We start from the raw sequence: 22,716 nt of genomic DNA on the forward strand, positions 1-22,716 counted from the left end.
GAGCGCTGAAGAATTGATGCTTTTGAACTGTGGTGTTGGAGAAGACTTTTGAGAGTTCCTTGGACTGCAAGGAGATCCAACCAGTCCATTCTGAAGGAGATCAGCCCTGGGATTTCTTTGGAAGGAATGATGCTAAAGCTGAAACTCCAGCACTTTGGCCACCTCATGCGAAGAGTTGACTCATTGGAAAAGACTCTGATGCTGGGAGGGATTGGGGGCAAGAGGAGAAGGGGACGACAGAGGATGAGATGGCTGGATGGCATCACTGACTCGATGGACCTGAGTCTGAGTGAACTCCGGGAGTTGGTGATGGACAGGGAAGCCTGGCGTGCTGCGATTCATGGGGTCGCAAAGAGTCGGAATGACTGAGCGACTGATCTGATCTGATCTGATCTGCATGGGGAACACGTGTATACCTGTGGCAGATTCATGTTGATATATGGCAAAACCAATACAATATTGTAAAGTTAAAAAATAAAATTAAATTAAAAAAAAAAGAAAGTATAAAAAATTTTACTCATTTTGCATAATTTTTAAAACAACACTTGAATAATCATTAATATAGTCATTTGACAAACATTTATTTAAGGTATATACTATATGCAAAATCACAAACTTTTAGCTGTGAAGGCTGTAAAGATTTTAACATGCATTTTGATGTACAAGAAAAATACATAATAAAGCAAATAAAACCATGTTTATCAAACAGGCAGTACTAAATGCTACAAAAAAGTATAAAGTGCTGTGTTGTTGAGAGCGTGGAACCATCTCAAGTTGGAGGGATCCAGGAGTTTAACGAAGGTGGGATTTTAGCTGATCTTTGAATGTGGGTGGAATAGGCAAACTATAAAGAGGCTGTGATGTAATAAAAATCATAGGAAATATAAAAGGGGGCATTTAATTTAATTTAGAGCATGGGTTGCAAAATTAAGAAAATGAAGATCCATGACTGAAAAGGTAGCTGAGCTGGGTCATTACCACTCTAATCCCTTTCAGTGTGTATCTTGTGTCACCAAGGTTCTTGGTCAGAGGAATGACTTTATCTAAGTCATGCTTTAGTGAACCCAGTACATCTTTAGGAATTCTTAGGATAAAGTGAACTGTAAAAGATTGGAGGACAGCCTTATAAGTCAGAGTACTACCACAAGAAGTCCAGGAGAATGATGACAGTACAAATGAAGAGAAGACTGAAGCAACATATTGACTACTAGGAATATTCTAGATAGTTCCAGACAAATGATGTACATCCATTGCCCTTTGTCTTAATTTATTTGGAATTTCCTCCAAGTTTCCCAGTCAATGTATACCTTTTCAGGAGGGAATTATGAGAATGATTCTTCTACTCCTGGCAGGACATGTTCAGGTGTGGAGCTTTGTAATAATTATGGGGCAGCTCAGCCCAGAGATTTGGGAGTTAGTTAGTAGCCTGCTCCAGGCACAGAAACAGGGAAATGGGCAGAAAGGTTAAAGTTGCTTCAAGGGGTTCCACTTGAATTGCTTCTCAGGGTAACTACTGAAGGCTTTATGTACCTTCCTGAATTGACCTATGCTTTATAATAGCTATTCTGGTCTGATAGTTGTGCAAGAATACGTGATAAGAAGTAGAGGTGCTGAGTGCCTTTAAAGGGCATCTCAGAAAAGAGATGAGAGAGGGAAGTTGTTAGAACCAGTCATGGGGTTTTTAGTCTCTTACTTCCACTTAATCTCAACAAATTTCTAAAGGTTTTTTTGAGAGCCACCAAAGGAAGTCATCCGGAGAAGGCAATGGCACCCCACTCCAGTACTCCAGCCTGGAAAATCCCATGGAAGGAGGAGTCTGGTAGGCTGCAGTCCATGGGATCACTAAGGGTCAGACACGACTGAGCGACTTCACTTTGAATTTTCACTTCCATGCATTGGAGAAGGAAATGGCAACCCACTCCAGTGTTCTTGCCTGGAGAATCCCAGGGATGGAGGAGCCTGGTGGGCTGCCATCTATGGGGTCGCACAGAGTCGGACACGACTGAAGTGACTTAGCAGCAGCAGCAGCAAAGGAAGTCATCAAGGAAAATAACACACAATATTCAGAGAAGATAAAATACTTAAAAGGCTCTACTCCCTAAATACCATCCCAGAATGAAGTATCACTGAAAGAAAGTTAGTTAACACCCACAGTCTACTTTACTAGTATGTATTTACTGTTGGATTTGAAGGTCAGGTAGAAAATATTGGTCTTCAAATGTATCTGTAATTGAGGAGATAATAATGTTTGGCTCTCCTGAGACACAGGATGCCTGGGGGTCTGAAACTCTGGGGATATAACTTGAGCAAGCTATAGAAACCTTGATTCAAAACTCAGCTTTCAAATACCTGCTAGGGAGTGTAGCATGGGAAAAGAAACTTACATGCAGATGTATCAAAATATACAGCTGTTTCTTAAATGCCTAACAAATAAATTTCTATAGCTGATATACTGTATAATACAATTTACATATGAATGATACATATAAATCCTTATTGCTATCTTTATATCCATCTATCTGTCTATTTTTTAAATGTGTGAAGGATCTAGGGTGTTGGAATCAATTCAGTGCATAAGAGGGTTGGCATAGAGAGGCAAATTCACAAAAACACTGAATGGTAACAATGGGATTTCTAATTCAGATTGATTTGATTAGTAATAATCTTTGAATGTAATTTCTCAAGTAATGTTTCTTTCATCATTTTCTAGGGTAGCAAGCTGATGAATAGCTCATCTAAATTTTTATTAGCCTATAAAGCTTTCCTTGCTTATGCTATTTTACCTTATCCCGAATCCCCAAATGCAATACTTAATGTTTAATAATATCCTATAGAATCAATGGCAAAGACTTAAGTGCCAGAAAGAAAAGTGATACTCAGCTAGTATCTCCTTACAACTCTCTGACACTTGATACATGCTTAAAGCATTGCTTCTGAGACCATAATATTACTGGTTATGATGCATGATCTATGATCTTGTCTCAATCTCCAGACCAAAAGCCTAGACAGTAGGAGACTGCCTTCAGGCCTTTAATAAACAGTATTCTGCAACACAGGGCACATTCAGTAATTGGAGCATAGAGTTTCTAGTTTTGGCTTCCGAGAAAACCACTTCTGAATGCCACATAAGATATAGTGTTCCTAAATCAAGTCTAGTTATTTAAGACTGTGTGTTGAGTTTCGGGCTTAACCAATTTGACTTGAAGCTTTCTCAAACTTTGGCATCATGGAACTGCAAATGACTATGCAGACAAAGTTTAGAGTTAATGGCAATGAATGGTGATAAGAATACCTATCAATCATTAATGGCATCAGTAGGGTGATATTTAAGCAATAATTTATAATGATGTGCATTGAGTGGTATAGTTGACCCTTGTTTATGCTTTTTGTACCTGAATTGTGGTTAGCCCATGATGTTCACATAGGATTTATTCCTGTCTGCAAAATTTTGGGTGAAATCAGAGATAAGGTAATAGTGCTGCATACCATGAAATCACATAGTGTTATATACCAGAATTTCAGAGAAAGAGAAACAGACAGACATACATGAAGTTTGTAAACTCTTTCTACAAATCCAGCATTTATTCCAAAGCCTGACAAATATAATTGGAATGGATTGAGTGGGGCCCCACCTGAATGCTGTCAGATTTATACGTTGAAGCCCCAAACCTCAGTCCTTCAGAATATAATTCTATTCTGAGATAGTACCTTTAAAGATATAATTAAGTATGGTGGTCCCTAATCCAATACAACTGATATCCTTATAAGAGAGGAGATTAGGACACACACATACACACACACACAAAGAGAGACACCAGGTATGTGTACACTGATTCAGCCATGTCCACATGTGCAGAAGGCCACCTGCAAGCCAAGGAGAGAAGCTTAAGAAACAAAACCTGCCTACACTTTGATCTTGAATTTTTAGCTTCCAAACTGAGAAAATAAATTGTGATTTAAGCCATATAGTCTGTGGTATTTTGTTATGGAAGACCTAGCTAACTAATATAACAATACAAAAAAGAAAACCACAGACTAACCTCACTTATGAATATCAGCAACACAAGTTCAGTAGCAAGCTAAGAGAATAATATGTCATGACCAGTTATGTCACTGTGCAAGTTCAAAATCATTCAGCAGAAGAATGACAATTGTTCTGGGAGAATCAGCCAATGAAATTAGGAAAGAGAAAAACAAGATTTTAATAACTGAAGGAAGCAAAATTATTACCACATTTGGGGAATATAACTGTCAATCAGGGATATACAAAAGATTCACCTGAGATATCTATTAAGAACAGTAAAATAAATCAGTAAGTTCAACCGTTTTAAAATAAAAAATCAATAATCAACAAGTTTCCTATAAACAAATTGTAACAAATTAAAAAATACACTGTTATTTGCATTAGTGGCAAAAAAAAAAAAAACACCTAGCAATAAATTTTAACAAAACCACAAGGAAAATATTCTACAGAAACTTTAATAAATGGAAAGAAACATATTGTTCTTAAATAGGAAGACCCAATATTATGGGATTATTAATTTTTCTTAAATTAATTTATAAATTAGGATTTATATTACAATTTAAATAATCCTAGTTAGGATACCGTCATATTTTTCCTTAGAAAAAAATCAAATAACAATTAAATCAGAAACAAATAAAACATGATAGCCAAATTTCTTAGCACTTTATGTTCTAGACAGTGCCTAAAATTTAAAATATATTAGGTCACAATATAATACACACACACACACACACACACACAAAGCCAATAAGGTAGGTGCATAATAATATAATCAGTTTTCTAAAATTAGAAAACTGAGACCCAGACAGTAAAAGTGTCTTTCCCAATGGTATGAAACTAGTAAGTTGTAGATATTTTCTGAGATTTAAATTCAGAGAATCTAGCTTTGGAGTTCATGCTCTTATTATTGTAAGCGAGTGCTTCTGAAGGTCATTTAAAAATGGAAGAAAAGTCAGAAAAGTTCTGTGAGAAAAAAAATAGAAGAAAAAGGTGCCAGGAGAGAGTACTTGCACTTCTAGGTATTAAAACATAACCTAAATATACACTAACTAATAAAAGAGTTGTGTTTGCTATTAGCATTGGAAAACACAGATATACCCAAGTATTTAAGACGGGGGGAAAACAAGGAGAATTCAGTACACATTGATTTAGAATACCTGGATAATTTTGTGGGTAGAAAACTAAAAACTGGATTCCTATATCTTATCATATATTGAAAAACATTACAGATATAATCAGCATATGGGAGGAAAAACAATTAAAAGTACTTGAAGAAATATTTAGGACTTCCTTTTTTTATACCATGTTTAAAGGACCAAGACTTTCTAAGCAGAGACCATAAAGCAAAAGACTAAAAATCTGGTCATAAAAATTTGAAAATACACATAAAAATTCTGAAAGGGGAAACTAATAAAATAGGCTGCAACAGATATGACAAAACTTAATTCCTCAAAATACTTAATTCTTCCAAGTCAGTAAGAAAAAACTTAATACAAAATAGGCATCAATAGAATAAGGAATATAAAAATCAATATATATATCAGTTAAAAAAACCCTCAATCCCTTATACTTAACAAGATTTTATTATTTAAATTGGAAAAGATAATGGATATTGATATTTTATGCAAAGGAAAGAAGGTATTCATACTGTAAAAAGTAAATAAATCTACTTTTTGAAAGGCTTTTCGCAATAATAAAAATATAAAATTCACATTCCCTTTTGCTCAGCTATACATATAAGCCTAAATAATCATGGATGTTCAAAGCTAGATAGGTCTATTGCAGCCCTCCTACCATAGCAGCATTCACAAGTCAATGGCATTTTCAGGGTTCATCTATGTTGTAGCACATCTCAGTACTTCATTCCTTTTTATTGATGAAGAAAATCCCGTAATAGGTTACACCAAATTTTACTTATTCCACTCATCAGTTGATATACATTTGTTTCTACTTTTTGATTATCATAAATAATAATGTACAAATTTTTGTACAAATGTACAAATAATGTACAAATGTACAAATAATGTACAAATTTTTTGTACAAATGTACAAATAATGTACAAATAATAATGTACAAATTTTTGTGAGTCTTGGGTATATACCTAGAGTGGAATTAGTGGGTCCTATAAGTAACTCTGTGGTTTCACTTCTTGAAGAACTGCCAAACTGTTTTCCAAAGCAGCGGCAACATTTCATATTTCCACCAACAATGTATGAGGGTTCCAGTTTATCCATATCCTCACCAGTCCGTGTTATGGTCTTTTTAAAATTATATTTATCCTGTTGGATATGATGTGGCATCTCACTGTGGTTTTGATTTGCTTTTTCTAATGACTAATGATGGACAACTTTTCATGTGCTTCTTGGCCATCTGTATATCTTCTTTGGAGAAACATCAATTTAAATCCTTAGTTAATTTTTAAACTGGGTTATTTATAATTATAGCTTCCCTGGTAGCTCAAATTATTGTGTTGTATCTCCATTATATTTTAAATTTTTTATAGTAAATACTTCTCTTATAAGATTTATATCTCAGAAAGGAAAATAGAAGTTAACATGCACAGAGTGCCTACTATGTGTCATAGTATTAGGCATATGATATACATAGTGAATGGTTATGATCCTGGGCTCTGGAATAAGCTCTGATAATGATGCAAAAGCTACTAAAATAATTCAAGTCAGGGTTAGTAAGAAGCAAAATTCTAAAACAAATGAAGATAGTACTTCTTTGTAATTATCCATAATAGTTTCAAGCTATCCTTCTCTCACAGATATCTCCTTTAAATCTAACTTCTAATATTTTTCAGGGAAGTGCCTCTTAAGTTTGAGTATGTATATCAATCACATGGGAATCTTGTTAAAATGCTGATTTTAGGTAGGTCTAAGATTCTATTTTTTTAACTAGCTCCCTGACAATCCTACTTTGTTGGTCAGTGGATCATAGTTCAATTAGTGAAGTTTTAGGGTATGAACTGGTTAGTAAGATTTTAACCACAAGAGCTAACTTCAAGCATTAGGGAATTTTGCATTGTTAGAGATGTTTTAAAATTTACAAGTGCTTCAAAATCTAAAGAATGAGCCTCTGTTAGACAGGGGAATTGATCACCTTGAACTGGGGTCTCGTCTAGTACCCATGTAAGAGGTGGTATGCCCATTCAGAAACAGGCCTTACTCAGCCACTTTCTTTAATGGAGGTGTTCCTAGCCTGACAACTTGAGCACATGCTTTTGACTACATAATATAGTTTGAGCATCTGAAGGTTTAGTTTAAATTTTTCTTCCAGCATCAATTTATAATGAAAATAGAGGAATAGCTTAAGAGAACTGCAGTTACACTATTGGCTGAATTATATACCTTTTGATAATTTGCTAAGTAAAGGCATATATAATTATAACATGATTCTGATATAAACCAATCCTGTTGCACTAGATAAACCTTGAAAATGTTATGCTAAGTAAAAGAAGTCAATGACAAAAGATCACATCGATGATTCCATTTATATGAAGTAGCCAGACTAGACAAATCTATAGAAATGGTCAGTAGATTGGTGGTTGTCTAGATGGGGGCCATGAAAGGTAGATGGGACTGATGCTACTGGATATTACATTTCCTTTCAGGGTGACAAAATTTTTCTAAAATTAGATTATAGTAATTATTATACAACTCTGTGAATTTGGTAGAAAACCACTGAATGTCCACTTTAAATAGGTGAATTGTGTGGCATATGAATTATATGTCAAGAGAACTGTTTAGAAATACAATGCAGAAATATAAGAAATTAGGAATAGAGCTTAGAAGAATGCGGTTCATATAAAAAGGGACCAGAATATCTTGATGTGCTTAGTCTTTGAGACAATTCAGAACTGAGAATATAAGAAGTTTCCATGACATTTGAATTCTGAGCTTCTGAAGCTTAAATTCTGGTCAGGTGGACTGAGAGGTTTTGCACAGATTAGAAGAAGGGTAGTATAGCATTGTGAGTGCTGGTTCTGACACCACACAGCATGTAAACATCTACTGTACCAATCATTAGCTCTGTCACCTTGGACAAGCTACTTAACTTCTCTGCACCTCAGTTTTTTTAAATCTGGAAAATGAAGATAAAATTTCAAATGAGGATTAAGTCACTTGCCTGATTGCAAATGAAGTTCATAAGGAATTACTGCCTAGTCATAAACTGGAGGCACATCTGATACTTTTTAGCTATAAAACTCATGAGTACAATATCTCTTAGAGAGAGAAACCATATTTTATAATTCCAAGCATTCACTTGTTTGTGCCTTTGGAAAGAAAACTTCAGCCATTTTAAAGAAACAAGAGTCAGAAGATTTTTAGCAAACAAAACTCTCTCCTGAAGCATTCAGAAGATTTAGTTAAAAATGAACTGGAAAAACAACAACATTTCCTTGAAATCATATATAAATTACAAAAGAACTGAGAAGTATTTCTGAAGCAGGATTTTCAACAGTCCCCAAAATAGGATAAGGTAGGACAGAATAAATTCAACTATGAAAATAATATATCACCTGCACAAAGCATACATGAAACTATAGCTTTCTGTGAAAAATAAAACACTCCACAATTCCTGTACATTATACATTGCATCATCCCAGACATGCTTTTCTCATTGCGATTCAGTTTTCTAAAGCTACACATAACTGATTTTTCTCCTGATAACTGCAGAAACAACTGCATGAAACATCAAAATGTAACAGCTTTTTAAAGAGATACTTGACTAAATATAATGTGTTTTCGCTTGGGGTATGCGTGTGTGCATGCATATGCATGTGAGGGGATATGTATATACTGAATGCTCACATACATGCATTACATCCCCATGGGTTCTTGTGACCATTTACTAAGCATCAAATAAAGTTATACTTGAATCAATTAATATTGCTTTAATTGTACTCATAGCAATATCTGGGCCTCAGATAGTAACATATTCAGTTTCCATTTTGTTTTCTGAATACTTGTTTTGTGCCTTATGGCTGTAAGCCCTGTTTTAGCAATATATACAAGAGTCATCATCTGATACGAACAGCCAACTCATTGGAAAAGTCCCTGATTCTGAGAAAGACTGAGGACAGAAGGAGAAGAGGGCATCAGAGGATGAGATGGCTGGATGACATCACCAATGCAATGGACATGAACTTCAGCAAACTTTGGGAGATGGTGAGGAACAGGGAGGCCTGGCGTGCTACAGTCCATATGGTTGCCAAGAGTCAGACAACTGAGCGACTGAACAAGAGTCATAAGGGAGTAATTGTCTTTTTATTTACAAAATCAGGGATTTGGAGTCAGATAACCAGGCTTGAGTCTTATTCATCTCATTTATTTATTATCTGCATGATCCTGTGGAAGTCACTTAACTTCTGCAATCCTCAGTTTCCTCACTGGTAAGCTGAGTCTAAGGATAGCTACCTCAAGAGAACCAAATAACAAATATATGAGAATGATAAAACACTACCACATGCTAGCCAATAGTTCTCAATTTCCATGCTTGAGAGAGCATATGATTCGTGTACCCTCTGGACTCAAAGAGGAGAAAAGGGCTTAATGCTTGTTTATTGATTGCTGACGGGATCTTAGCCTTGTATAAAGTAGCACATGCATATGTACTGATAGATGGATAAATCACTCAGGGAGAAGTAGTGAGACCCAGGACAACTAATATTTGCCTGCTTTTCAAAGCACAGTAAATCTAAATCTGAGTCTCAAATTGCAGTCAGCATGTCTCAGAATCTGTAGCACATGTTCCCTGTTATTGAAGGGGACAGCTGCTTAGTCAATGTAAATTTTATTGCAAAATTGTTTAATAGAATTCACAATTATGGGAGAACCAAAACACTTGAGACAGTAATGGAGGGTCTGAATTTGATATGCGTAGACAAAGAGGGCTGTCAGACAGCATCAGTCATTGTTTCACAGAAAAAAAGGTGGGCAATAAAGGAAAGCGACTACTAATGAAAGGAAACTCCCACCCATCCACTGCCACCGTTCCTGATAACCAAGAGTAACAAAAACTAGTAACTAAAACTAATGCATATTCCACTCCTATTATATATATATTATTCTCTTACACTCAAATTTTCTCCATTATTTGATACCCAGAATACTTTATCTATTGAAACTCTCCATCCCCCTAATTACTGTGAGGTTACAACATGCTTGTTTCCCTCATACCACTCCAACCAATCCTTCTTTGCTTCCTCAAAGGCTGTTCAGTAATTCCTAAAGTCTCTGTAGATTGGCTTAGTTCTCAGCCACATTTCAGCTACTGATATGCCTGCAAATATCCCATATAATTTCTTAAAACTTACATTAAGTCCCAAATTCTTCACTGTGTACTAACTGTATATTTTTAAATTATTAACAAATTTTTCCACTTGAAAATCTGGGTATTATCAGCAAATCTACATGTCTGGAGATAAATACTTTTTCCTCAGAATTGAATCCTCTACCCGGTTTGTCTTCATCTATTTAATCATCATATTATTACTCTGGAATCAATACAAAACACTGAGGTCAAAGAAATCCTGTTTAACACATTATATATCATGCATCCAATCATTCTCTCGCTCAGAAAGATTTAATGTCTTCTCATTTCTTATTGGAAAACAATCGTATTTGTTGTAAGTATCTTGAAGAGTGGGAATTTGTATGTTCTATTCATCTTTTTATCTACCATACCATCTGGTCTTGCGTATAGGACATCATGAACTATATTTGCTTATTGAATTAAATTAAACTCCTTGGACTCCCATTTTTAGTTTCCTTAATCTGGTCCATTCCTAACACCCACATTTACTTAAAGGGACTCTTCACAATCTGTTTCATGCTATCATTCTATTTACTCTCCCCTAAATGTACTTAACTCATTTTTCTTTCATAGTTTTAGACATAATTCCTTTTCCTTTCTCTGTCCAGTTCTACCCACTTTTCAGCCTGATTTTAAACTTTTCAGAAACCCTTCCCTAAATCTTCTAATCTACCTTGATCTCAGTTCCCAGTGAAATCCTCATACTTTTCTCTGTTCTTTGCACATATTATGCAATGATCATGTTTCTAATTATTCCTAATATCAAACTTGCTTTGATCTTTGACTCTTTCCTTTCCTATACATATGACTACACTGCTATTTTACTTTTGAATTCTTTATATAAATTTTCCATTTTCTATGTTCAGCTATAATTTAAAGTCTTTAGGGGGAGAAACTATGTCTTATTTTCTTGTATCATTTCCATATTCTAACAAAAGACTGGAAAAAGTAGAGGCTGAAAAATATTTGTTAAATGAATGAATGAATGAATATAAAGTCAGTACTGCAATTACTAACTATGAAAGAAATAATTCAAAGAAAAAATCTGTATTTTGAACATGATACTTTCAGGTTTTTTTAAACACAATTTTCCTACAAGATCTGTAACTAAATTAGTCCAATAGATAAGAGAATAAAGATTAATGTATATACACCTTATTATGGCAGTATTCATGATTGACTATAAAAGTCATTAAATATTACACCAGAGCTAGTGAAGGACATGCACTGGAGAAGGAAATGGCAACCCACTCTAGTGTTCTTGCCTGGAGAATCCCAGGGATGGTGGGGCCTGGTGGGCTGCCGTCTATGGGGTCGCACAGAGTCGGACATGACTGAAGCGACTTAGCAGCAGCAGCAGTGAAGGAAGTTGAAAAACTTGGAGAATTGCACCATAGGAGTAGATGCCTATTTGGAATTATTTTAGTAAAATTTGACCTATGGCTGGCAGAATCAATATAATTCTTACTTCCCTACTATGATTTAGAAAGCAAGAAAACAGTTATTTGAATAAGACACCAAACTCTTAACCATCTTGCTTTTGACCCTTTTATAATTCTGTCACTCACAAATGTAATCAGTTCAGTGTTAAACAAAAAGGATTTTGTTTTGCAAAATGTTTCCTGGCATTAAAAGGTTGAATGTATTTTACTGGGACTTTATGTCTACCTCATCAATTCTTCTACCCAGATTTCTGTATATTTACCTTCCATTTAGTTCATCACTGATCTCAGTCAGTTTCTTTTTTGGATAATATTTATATTTAAGTGATTCTAATGGGATTTCTCTTCTCCTAATAAGTAATACAAATTCATTTATATTTATAATGAATATCATCAAAAAGCTTTATATTCTGGGAAATGAGATAATCTATTTTCAGGGAAATACAGTAAGGAGTGGAAATGTCAACACAAAGGAAATTATTTTACCCCCAATGAGATATGTTAATATTTATTGAATGAAGAGACCTTTGAATTGACACTGTTAAGAGGGATGACACACACCTATTTTACAGGTTTTATGTGTGATTTTACATGCAGTTCTATTTGTTCACAATTGTGCCTGTGTGTTAGTGAGGAAGGTATACCTTAAATTGCAACATGATTAAAAGAGAGAAATAGATAAAGACTTAATAATGAAGACACAAGACTGCTCATTTATTACAATGTTGCATTTACATGGGTTTCCCTTGTGGCTCAGCTGGTAAAGAATCTGCCTGCAATGTGGGAGATCTGGGTTTGATCCCTGGGTTGAGAAGATCCCCTGGAGAAGGGAAAGGCTACTCACTCCAATATTCTGGCCTGGAGAATTCCATGGACTATATATATAGTCCATGGGTTGCAAAGGGTCAGACAGGACTAAGTCACTTTCACTTTCACTTTGGGCTTCCCTCATAGCTCAGCTGGTAAAGAATCTGTCTGCAGTGCAGGAGACCCAAGTTTGATCCCTGGGTCGAGAGGATCCCCTGAAGAAGGAAATGGCAACTTATTCCGATATTCTTTCCTGGAGAATCCCATGGACAGAGGAGCCTGGCAGTCCATTGGGTTGTAAAGAGTCAGACATGCTACATGTGGGTACCACAATTAATAGCATGTGAAAATCATGGGAGTTTGAGTAAAATGACCAGGATTCCAAACATGGCCTTTTTTTTTCTCCATGGCTTTGTAATCTGTAAAGATAATTACTGTATAACAGCCTTGGTTTTATATCTATTAAATGGCAGTGATGATAAAAACTATTTCATAAGGATTTCTGCAATAAATTAAATAATGAAAATTAAAGTGTTTCTCATATATAAAATAATATTTCACCAATTAAATTTTAGATAAGAGCCAGAGTCCCTTCTATGGCCTTTAAAACGCTTTGCGATCTTATTTGTAACCGTCACCTGACCTTATGTCCATTACTCTACCTCCAGCTCATATATACTAATGACTTTGGCTTACTTGTGCCCTTCAAATACACTTAGCTATCTCTGCCTCAGGGCTTTGCAGGTACTATTACATATATTAATCATAGCTTCACTATATAGCTTGTTTAAAATGGTGCCTACTTCTTCATGCTGTTTTCATTTTACCTCATTTTATTATTTTTCTTATATTCACAACTAACATTATATAATAATTTTTTCCTTATTGCTTGTTTTGTTCTCTAAAACTAAATTCCAAAATATTTCTTGTCTTACTTGTTACAGTCACCTCAGCAACTAGAACAATATCTGGTGTACAATAGATGCTTAATAAATAAAATAATGCATGAGTGAATGAATTACTGAATAATTTTTCACTGAGTCCTTACCTTGAGTGAAGCTATCTGCAAAGTCTTTTATGTGGATCATCTAATGCTGCTAAGTCCCTTCAGTCGTGTCCGACTCTGTGCGACTCCATGGACTGCAGCCTACCAGGCTTCTCCATCCATGGGATTCTCCAGGCAAGAACACTGGAGTGGGTTGCCATTTCCTTCAACAGTGCATGAAAGTGGAAAGTGAAAGTGAAATCGCTCAGTCGTGTCTGACTCTTAGCGACCCCATGGACTGCAGCCTACCAGGCTCCTCCGTCCATGGGATTTTCTGGGCAACAGTACTGAAGTGGGGTGCCACTGCCTTCTCCCAATTTAATCACTATGATGGGCCTATCATTTCTATTTTATAATGAGGAAAACAGATACTTGAAGGTACAGTAACTTGCTTGAGGTAAATATAGCAAGTGGTAGCAACAGTTGCCTGACTCCAGTGTCTATGTTTCTAATAACTACTATATGCTGCTACTTAGTTGCTCAGTTGTGTCCAATTCTTTGCTGCTCTATGGACTGTGTCCATGGAATTTTCCAGGCAAGAATACTGGAGTGGGTTGCTATTTCCTTCTTTAGGGGATATTCCTGACCCAGGAATCAAACCGGCATCTCTGATGCCTCCTGCTTGACAGGTGGATTCTTTACCACTGCACCACCTGGGAAGTCTCTCAATGCTATATAGCCTCTATATATCTAGCCATCTTTATATTAATTAATATTTGATTACACTGTTACAGAACAGACTGAATTTACTATCAAAAGAACATCTATATAGCTTATTTCGGTCTCCCTCAAAATGTGTGGATTCATTAGCTAAAATTAAGCCAACTCCTAGAATTTCAAAAGTCAGCATTTGAAAACAGTTAAAAACAGGATTCCAAAGAGGCAGATTTGTTTTTGCAGGTGACCAAGGTGTGACTTACCTCTAGGTGACCAGCAATTGTAGCAATATGCAGGGCAGTGAGGCCACCATACCCAACCTGCTGTATATCAGCTCCACTGTGAAGCAGAGAAGTGATCAATTCTGCACTATCCTGCAAGGAAACACATCTTTAGTGTTACTTTTCTCTTAATAGCAGGTTTGAACACTGTGCAACAGGATATATTGATTCCCTGACTGTCAGCCAGTTTATGCACCCAAAGAAAACTTAAGTGTGATTTCTTCAACAGAGCACATGAAAAAGCAAAGAGCAGTTCTCAGATGTTTGAAATGTAGGAACAGATGACAGACTGTTCAGTTATAATCAATCTTCTACCACTTGACCATGAAAGACAGAAAGGACATTTACCTACAGTAAGACACTTGCAAACTCAACTCAATCTTACTTGTAGGTCACTCCAATAAATATGCTTTTTCCAGCAACTGCACTATTGAACTGGCTGCAGTGGACCATTTCATGGTAGTTCAGTAATTGATTCTCCTCTAACACATACGTGTCATGGGTCCAATACATAATTAAAGCACAGTGTCATGGACTCTATATATAATCAATCAGTGGTGATTTTCTTATTAATAACTTGACTCACTAAAATATTTTCACTCAGTGAAAATGTTTGAAGCATTGTTTGAGCATTAAAGTTAGAGTAATTTATTTGATGACCAAATTATTTTCTTCATACTATTATTTGCACTGTACTCCTCTCCATTGTCTTTGGACAGACATGATACTTTTTAATAATATTAATAGAAATGAACATTCATTGAATTTTTATTATGTAATTAACCTTTCATATGCACTAACATTTAAACTGGCACATGGTAAGACTTCAAAAATAGTTGTTGACAAAAAACACATTAAAAATAAAATTTATCTAAATAATCTCAAGAAAAATTACTATAAACTTCATTTTATAATTCAGAACTTTCAAAAGAATAATGTGGAGTGTCACATATTCACAGAATTCCAGATCTGAAGGGAATATGAAGAAAGGTCTTCATGTTTAACTCTCTCCCTCAAAGGGAGAATCCAAACCATAACTTTATAATACTTGACCATCAACATGTCACACACCCAGTGAGAAGAAAGCCAAGTCTTCATGGGATAGGCCACTGCATTTATGCATATAATTTCAAATACTGTCAGTTAAGAAAATCCTCCCATTAGAAAACAAAGTCTGATTTCTTAATGTTGTCACACATAAGTGAAGATCTGGAAGTTGTAAAAATTGGAAAAAAAAAAAAAAACTTTGACAAAGTACTTCAAATAGCAAGATTAATGTTATATTTTCCAAATCTTTCACTGTTTACCTGCTCTAGAAAGAAAGTTAAATAAAAAATTCATCTTCCTTTACTATTCCATTGGCTCCTTCTGCTCAAATTACAGACTTAATGTTTCTTCCACTCGAAAACAAAAACAAACCAAAAACCCCACCATTTTTTCCACTGAAGTAAGCTAATTTTATCAATATCCTTTCTGTCTCCAAAAATCGAGTGATTTCAGAGTGTAGCCCCAAGCTATTTTCTCATTCTAACTGCCACCTTTGATTATTCTTACACAGTCCAATAACTTCATTTTCAGTCCTGACTTCTCTGCTAAGTTCAAATTCCATATATCCTGACTACCAATGCCATCTCAAATTAAAAACTCAAAAGTACTGTTGTGAAAACCGTTCATAATTTTCCAAGTGTTTTCCAACTGTCATCTCCTAGCATTCCTTATTTACATTAATGGCACTTTCTCATTCCAAAATGACTTTGAGTCCCTCCAACTCAATCAGTTTCAGAATTGTGCTGGTTTTGACTCACTAGTACCTCTCACACTTTTTCTCCTTATTTCTAACATGACTCTTCACAGAAATAAGATGGAAATAAGCTTAGAGTATTTAAGGTCAGTGCTGAATACAAGGTTAAAAAAAAATAAAAGAAGGAAAGAGTATTGTGCAAGATGAGATCAAAGGCATCTCATCTTGTAGGGTTTTGCAGGCCATTGTATTAGGTATTCAAATTTTTCCAAGTGTAATAGCAGTAAAATGATATGTAACTGATATAGAGAAGAACAGGAAAAGGCAGTTTCTGAGGTAGAAATAAAATGTTCTGTTTTTCAAATATTAAATTGGGATACTTACAATGCAGGGTTAAGATTGTGTTAGAATTAGCCTCCCTAGTTAGAATCCCAGATCTGCTAATGACTATATAAACTAAGGCAAGTTATATAACCCCTTTACATTTCCTGCATGAATAGTCTCTGAGATAAATGGGAGAGATATCACCTCAAAACGTTTCCTTGCAGATGAAAAAATATTTAAATGTAAAGAGATGAAGGTGGCATTTTTAAGCATAAAATAATATTTTTAATAGAGGGAACACAAGCAAATAAAAGCATGAGGAAAACAATATTGTAAGAAAATGACAAATTGGAGAAATAATATTCACAACATATAAAACTGACAAGTGGTTTGTATATTTAATATATGAAAAACTCATATATATCAGTAAAAAGATGGATATGCTTTAATTCAATGAATATTTATTAATGGATATATACCTTATGACAAGTACCATACTAAGCTAAATTAAAATAAATTATATGAAAATCATTGAGCATATGAAATATTTATCTATTGGGCAGATTCTTGTAAACACACATTCATCTTTTTCTCAGCTGACTTTGTATGTCCTCTTATTTAGCTGGAATTTGTGGATTTTAAGAAAAAGTATGTTATGATTCCTTCAGAACTGATAAATAGTGAAGTTAAAACTTAAAGTAGTAAATCACCCTTTCATATATCGGCTGGATTTCTCAAGCTGACTTCTGATTGATCCAAATATATTTTTATTAAATACTATAAAAATAGAACTCCAATTCTATCAAGTTACGCTAAAATGTAATAAAATAATCATTGCTACTTTTACATAATTTTCTATGAGCTAAGTACCAAGTAAAATGTTTAATCTACACCTCTTTCAAGCCTCACAATATACCTATAAGAAAAATATTATTGTCTCTACTTTACAGGGATAAAGAATTGATGTTTTTGAATTGTGGTGTTGGAGAAGACTCTTGAGAGTCCCTTGAACTGCAAGGAGATCTAACCGGTCAATCCTAAAGCAAATCAGTCTTGAATATTCACTGGAAGGACTGATGTTGAAGCTAAACTCCACTACTCTGGTCACCTGATGCAAAGAAATGACTCATTGGAAAAGACCCTGATGCTGGGAAAGACTGAAGGCAGTCGGAGAAAAGGATGACAGAGGATGAGATGGTTGGATGGTATCACCAACTCAATGGACATGAGTTTGAGCAAGCTCCAGGAGTTGGTGATGGACAGGGAGGCCTGGTGTGCTGTAGTCCATGGGGTCGCAGAATCCAACACAAATGAGTGACTGAACTGAACTGAACTACTTTATAGTTGATGACAGTCAGGCTCAAGAATTTAAAGTTCTTGCAGAACCAGAAATACTTTGTCTAAGTGTTGAAGCTAAATACAAACTCAGATCTGTTTGATTCCAAAGTCCATGCTTAACTTTTGACTACCCATAGTGTTTTCACTGATTTTTCCTTGGTTTCAATCTCAAGGAAAAAATTGAGAAGATTTACTTTTATTGCATTTTGTTGTATTTAATTGACACATGCCAAACATTTCTCCCCTACTCTACAGGAATATTGTTTCCTGATGGAATAATTTAAAAATTTAGCAATCTGGTGCACATATCCTAGAAAGGAAATTCATAGAAAATAAAAATATCAGGCAAATTTTAAATATTATAAAGCTGACCTTACTTCCTGCTTGTATTCTGTAATATATAAAAAGTGTCTGAGGGCAAGTGTTTTAAAAGAAAGACTCAAGATGTGGTTTGGGAATATTATTCTGGGGAACTGACAGGCTTTCCCTTAGGTTTTCCCTTTCAGCCAAATTTACATCATTATTATTTAGTGGGATACATAGAAGCATTCTAAAGTTATGTGATAAATAAGCCTCTGTAACACTTTCATGTGTGAAATGCTTATGATTTTTAAACAAAGGAAAATCCTTGTGTGAAAAACAGAATTAAGGGTACAATAGACCTTTGAAGATTTATTAAACCGATGAAAATTTTTTATAGTGGTAGCGACTTCAACATTTTCCTATGCACAAAACTCGAATACAGGATCTACTATCTTGCCTTTTATTAACCCTACAATTATTATAGATAAATCCAGAAAATGTAGGTATTAGTATGAGACAGCTCAGATTCTCTACTACCAAATTACATAAATTAAAAATACACATACACACACACACACACACGTTTTTGCCAAATCTATTCCATAATAAAAATTAAACTGGGATTGTTTAATATCTAAATTTTACTTTTTTCTGACTATGCAAATATGTCCTCTTGTGCGTGCATGCTAAGTTACTTCAACTGTGTCTGACTCTTTGTGACACTATGGACTGTAGCCCACCAGGCTTCTCTGTACTAGAATTCTCCAGGCAAGAATACTGGAGTGGGTTGTCATTTCCTTCTCTAGGGGATCTTTCCAACCCAGAGATAGAACTCGTGTCTTTTGCTTCTCCTGCATTGGCATGTGGGTTCTTTACCACTAGTGCCACCTGGGAAGCCCCATATCTTCTGGATGTTTTATTAATTAAATATAGTAAGCATTCATTTACAATCTTTCCATTTAGATGTGAAATCTGTATTCCTTCCCCTCATAGCTGGGTGGATTGTGATCAAAAGAGTATGGCAGAAATGAGCTACATTTCTTCCAAGGCTAGGTCATAGAAAACCACATAGCTTTCTCCGTGTTTTCTGGAAAATTTGCTCTTGAAGCTCTGAGCTACCATTTAAGAAGTCTAACTTGAGGCAGCCATGCTGTACAGAATCCAAGGCCACATGAGAATGTACACAGCATATAAAGGTTCTTCAATCAAATGACCCACTTAAGACCAGCCTTATAGTCATCCCATCCCAGGCATTAGACATGTGAAATCTCCAGAGGATTCCAATTCCTCAGTTGATGGAGTAACTCCTAGTCATTCATGTCTTTTCAGCTAAGGCCCTACACATGGTGGAGCAGCATCAAGCCATCACCACTATATCTTGTCTGAATTTCTGAAATGATCGCTGAATGATAAAAATAAGTTTGGGGTAGTTTGTTATGCCTCAATAGATAACCAAAGTATCTCACGGTAAAAAATGTAGAAAATAAAGGAATAAAAATTTTAATAACCTGCATCCTGCCATATAGACTTCCTCGATGGCTCAGTGGTAAAGAATCCACCAGTCAATGCAGGAGACATGGGTCTGGTTCCTGGGTCAAGAAGATCCTCTGGAGAAGGAACGAGCACCCCATGCCAGTATTCTTGCCTGGGAAATCCCATGGACAGAGGAGCCTGGCAGGCCACAGTCAATGGGGTCACAAAAGAGTTGGACACAACTTAGGAACTAAGCAACAACAAACCTACCATATAATCACTATCACCATTTATGTGTGTATTTATTTTCTTTCATTCTTTTCCTATATATGTACCTCCATAAAACTAAATAGAGCACAGACTAGTACAGCAAACAAACCTGTGCTTGCATACTGAAGGCCACTTCCTGCATTTCTTTACCTCTTGAGCTCTGGATAAATTTTTTCCTGTAAAATGATGTTAATAACAGTACAAATCTCATAAGAGTTGTGTGGATTAAATCAAATAATGTAATAAATTTATCATAATGTTTGAAACATAATTTTTATTATCAATTATTAGGTACACAATTAAACTCATATTACATATAGAGGTAAGTAATCTCTTTTTCATTTAATATAAAATCAGGAGCATATTCCCATGCCTGGCAGATGCAGAGATGTACCACTCAGATCCCCCTTCAAAAAGATTACACCACGAGGGTGGTTAGCTGGCAGCCTCCCTCAGCCAGCTATTTCAGGATTCTCTGCAGCGTTTGAGCTGAGATTACGATTTTTTTCAAGGTGGCCCCAAGTCAATGACTGAGAAAGGTGGTAGTAAAAGAGCCTAGCCATTTCCACTAAATGAGACACTCCTAGGCCAAAGTTTTCTCTGGAGATCCCACTGGGCTGGTAGAGATTCCAGAAAGTCTGCACTGTGGTCTGAAAGCGCCTCCAGACCAATCCTACCTTCTTTTTCCTTTTATTTTTTTAATTTTTTGCTTTCATTTGTCACTTTTATTTTTTATTAAGATATAAATGACATATAACATTAGCTTTAGATGTACAGCCTAATGATTTGACATATCTATATATTGGAAAATGATTACCATAGTAAGTCCAGTTAACATTCATCCCCACATAGTTATCTTCTTTCGTGTCTGTGATGAGAACTTTTCAGATCTACTCTCTTAGCAATTTCATCCTTTCTCTATCTTTTAAAATAAAACATTCAGAATATAATCCAAGATTTTCTTGATGATTTTAGAGTCTACTTCAACACTTTATCACTTGACAACTCTAATTCTCCAAATCTGCCCTTTGCTTTTAGTAAGGAAAAAAAAGAACCTTGCTAGTATCTCTGAATGCCATAATGGTGCCATATAGAATTATCACTGAGGGGGAAAAAAAAAAAAAACATTGCTCAAAGAGGTTTTATTAACTTGTTTAAGTTATACAGTTATAAGAGCAATATGGCTTCAATCGTTGCTACTCCCTGGGCTAAGACAGTAGTTATCAAATTTGAGTGTGCGTCAGATGCACTGAGGGCTTAGTAAAACACAATTGGCTTGGCTCTACCACCAGAGTTTCAGATTTAGTAGGTGGAAGCCTAATCATTTTCATTATATTTTTTTTTTGTTTGTTTTTAGCATAAATTTATTTAATTGGAGGCTAATTGTATTGGTTTTGCCATACACTGACATGAATCCACCACGGGTGTACATGCGTTCGCCATCCTGAACCCCCCTACCACCTTCCTCCCCATATCATCCCTCTGGGTCATCTCAGTGCACCAGCCCTGAGCATTCTGCATTATGCATCGAACCTGGACTGGCGATTCATTTCACATATGATAATATACATGTTTCGATGTCATTCTCCCAAATCATACCACCCTCGCCCTCTCCCACAGAGTCCAAAAGACTGTTCTATACATCTGTGTCTCTTTTGCTGTCTCGCATACAGGGTTATCATTACCATCTTTCTAAATTCCATATATGCGTGTTAGTATACTGCATTGGTGTTTCGCTTTCTGGCTTACTTCACTCTCTCTGTATAATAGGTTCAAGTTTCATCCACATCATTAGAACTGATTCAAATGTATTCTTTTTAATGGCTGAGTAATACTTCACTGTGTATATGTAGCACTACTTTCTTATCCATTCGTCTGCTGATGGACATCTAGGTTGCTTCCATGTCCTGGCTATTATAAACAGTGCTGCGATGAACATTGGGGTACATGTGTCTCTCAATTCTGGTTTCCTCAGTGCATACACCCAGAAGTGGGTTTGCTGGGTCATATGGCAGTTCTGTTTTCAGTTTTTTAAGGAATCTCCACACTATTCTCCATAGTGGCTGTACTAGTTTGCATTCCCACCAACAGGGCAAGAGGGTTCCCTTTTCTCCACACCCTCTCCAGCATTTATTGCTTGTAGACTTTCAGATCGCAGCCATTCTGACTGGCGTGAAATGGTACCTCATTGTGGTTTTGATTTGCATTTCTCTGATAATGAGTGATGTTGAGCATCTTTTCATGTGTTTGTTAGCCATCTGTATGTCTTCTTTGGAGAGATGTCTGTTTAGTTTGTTGGCCTATTTTTTGATTGGGTCGTTTATTTTTCTGGAATTGAGCTACAGGAGTTGCTTGTATATTTTTGAGATTAATTCTTTGTCAGTTGCTTCATTTGCTATTATTTTCTCCCATTCTGAAGGCTGTCTTTTCACCTTGCTTATAGTTTCCTTTGTTGTGCAGAAGGTTTTAAGTTTAATTAGGTCCCATTTGTTTATTTTTGCTTTTATTTCCAATATTCTGGGAGATGGGTCATAGAGGATCCTGCTGTGATGTATGTCAGAGAGGGTTTTGCCTATGTTCTCCTCTAGGAGTTTTATAGTTTCTGGTCTTACATATAGATCTTTAATCCATTTTGAGTTTATTTTTGTGTATGGTGTTAGAAAGTATTCTAGTTTCATTCTTTTACAAG

The 22,716-nt window shown here is 35.6% G+C and overlaps 1 protein-coding gene across 1 annotated transcript in view; it reads right to left on the minus strand.

Annotated features, from left to right (window-relative positions):
• LOC113889730 (serine/threonine-protein kinase TNNI3K) overlaps positions 1 to 22,716 on the minus strand; it is a 345,390-nt gene that overhangs the window by 287,660 nt on the left and 35,014 nt on the right. The window contains exon 5 of the mRNA XM_027536876.1: positions 14,561 to 14,671. Within this exon, the coding sequence (XP_027392677.1) occupies positions 14,561 to 14,671 (111 nt within the window). The remainder of the gene's footprint in view (positions 1 to 14,560; positions 14,672 to 22,716) is intronic.

Source organism: Bos indicus x Bos taurus, chromosome 3 (genome assembly GCF_003369695.1).
Source record: "Bos indicus x Bos taurus breed Angus x Brahman F1 hybrid chromosome 3, Bos_hybrid_MaternalHap_v2.0, whole genome shotgun sequence".
In the NCBI taxonomy this organism is placed as follows: Eukaryota; Metazoa; Chordata; class Mammalia; order Artiodactyla; family Bovidae; genus Bos; species Bos indicus x Bos taurus.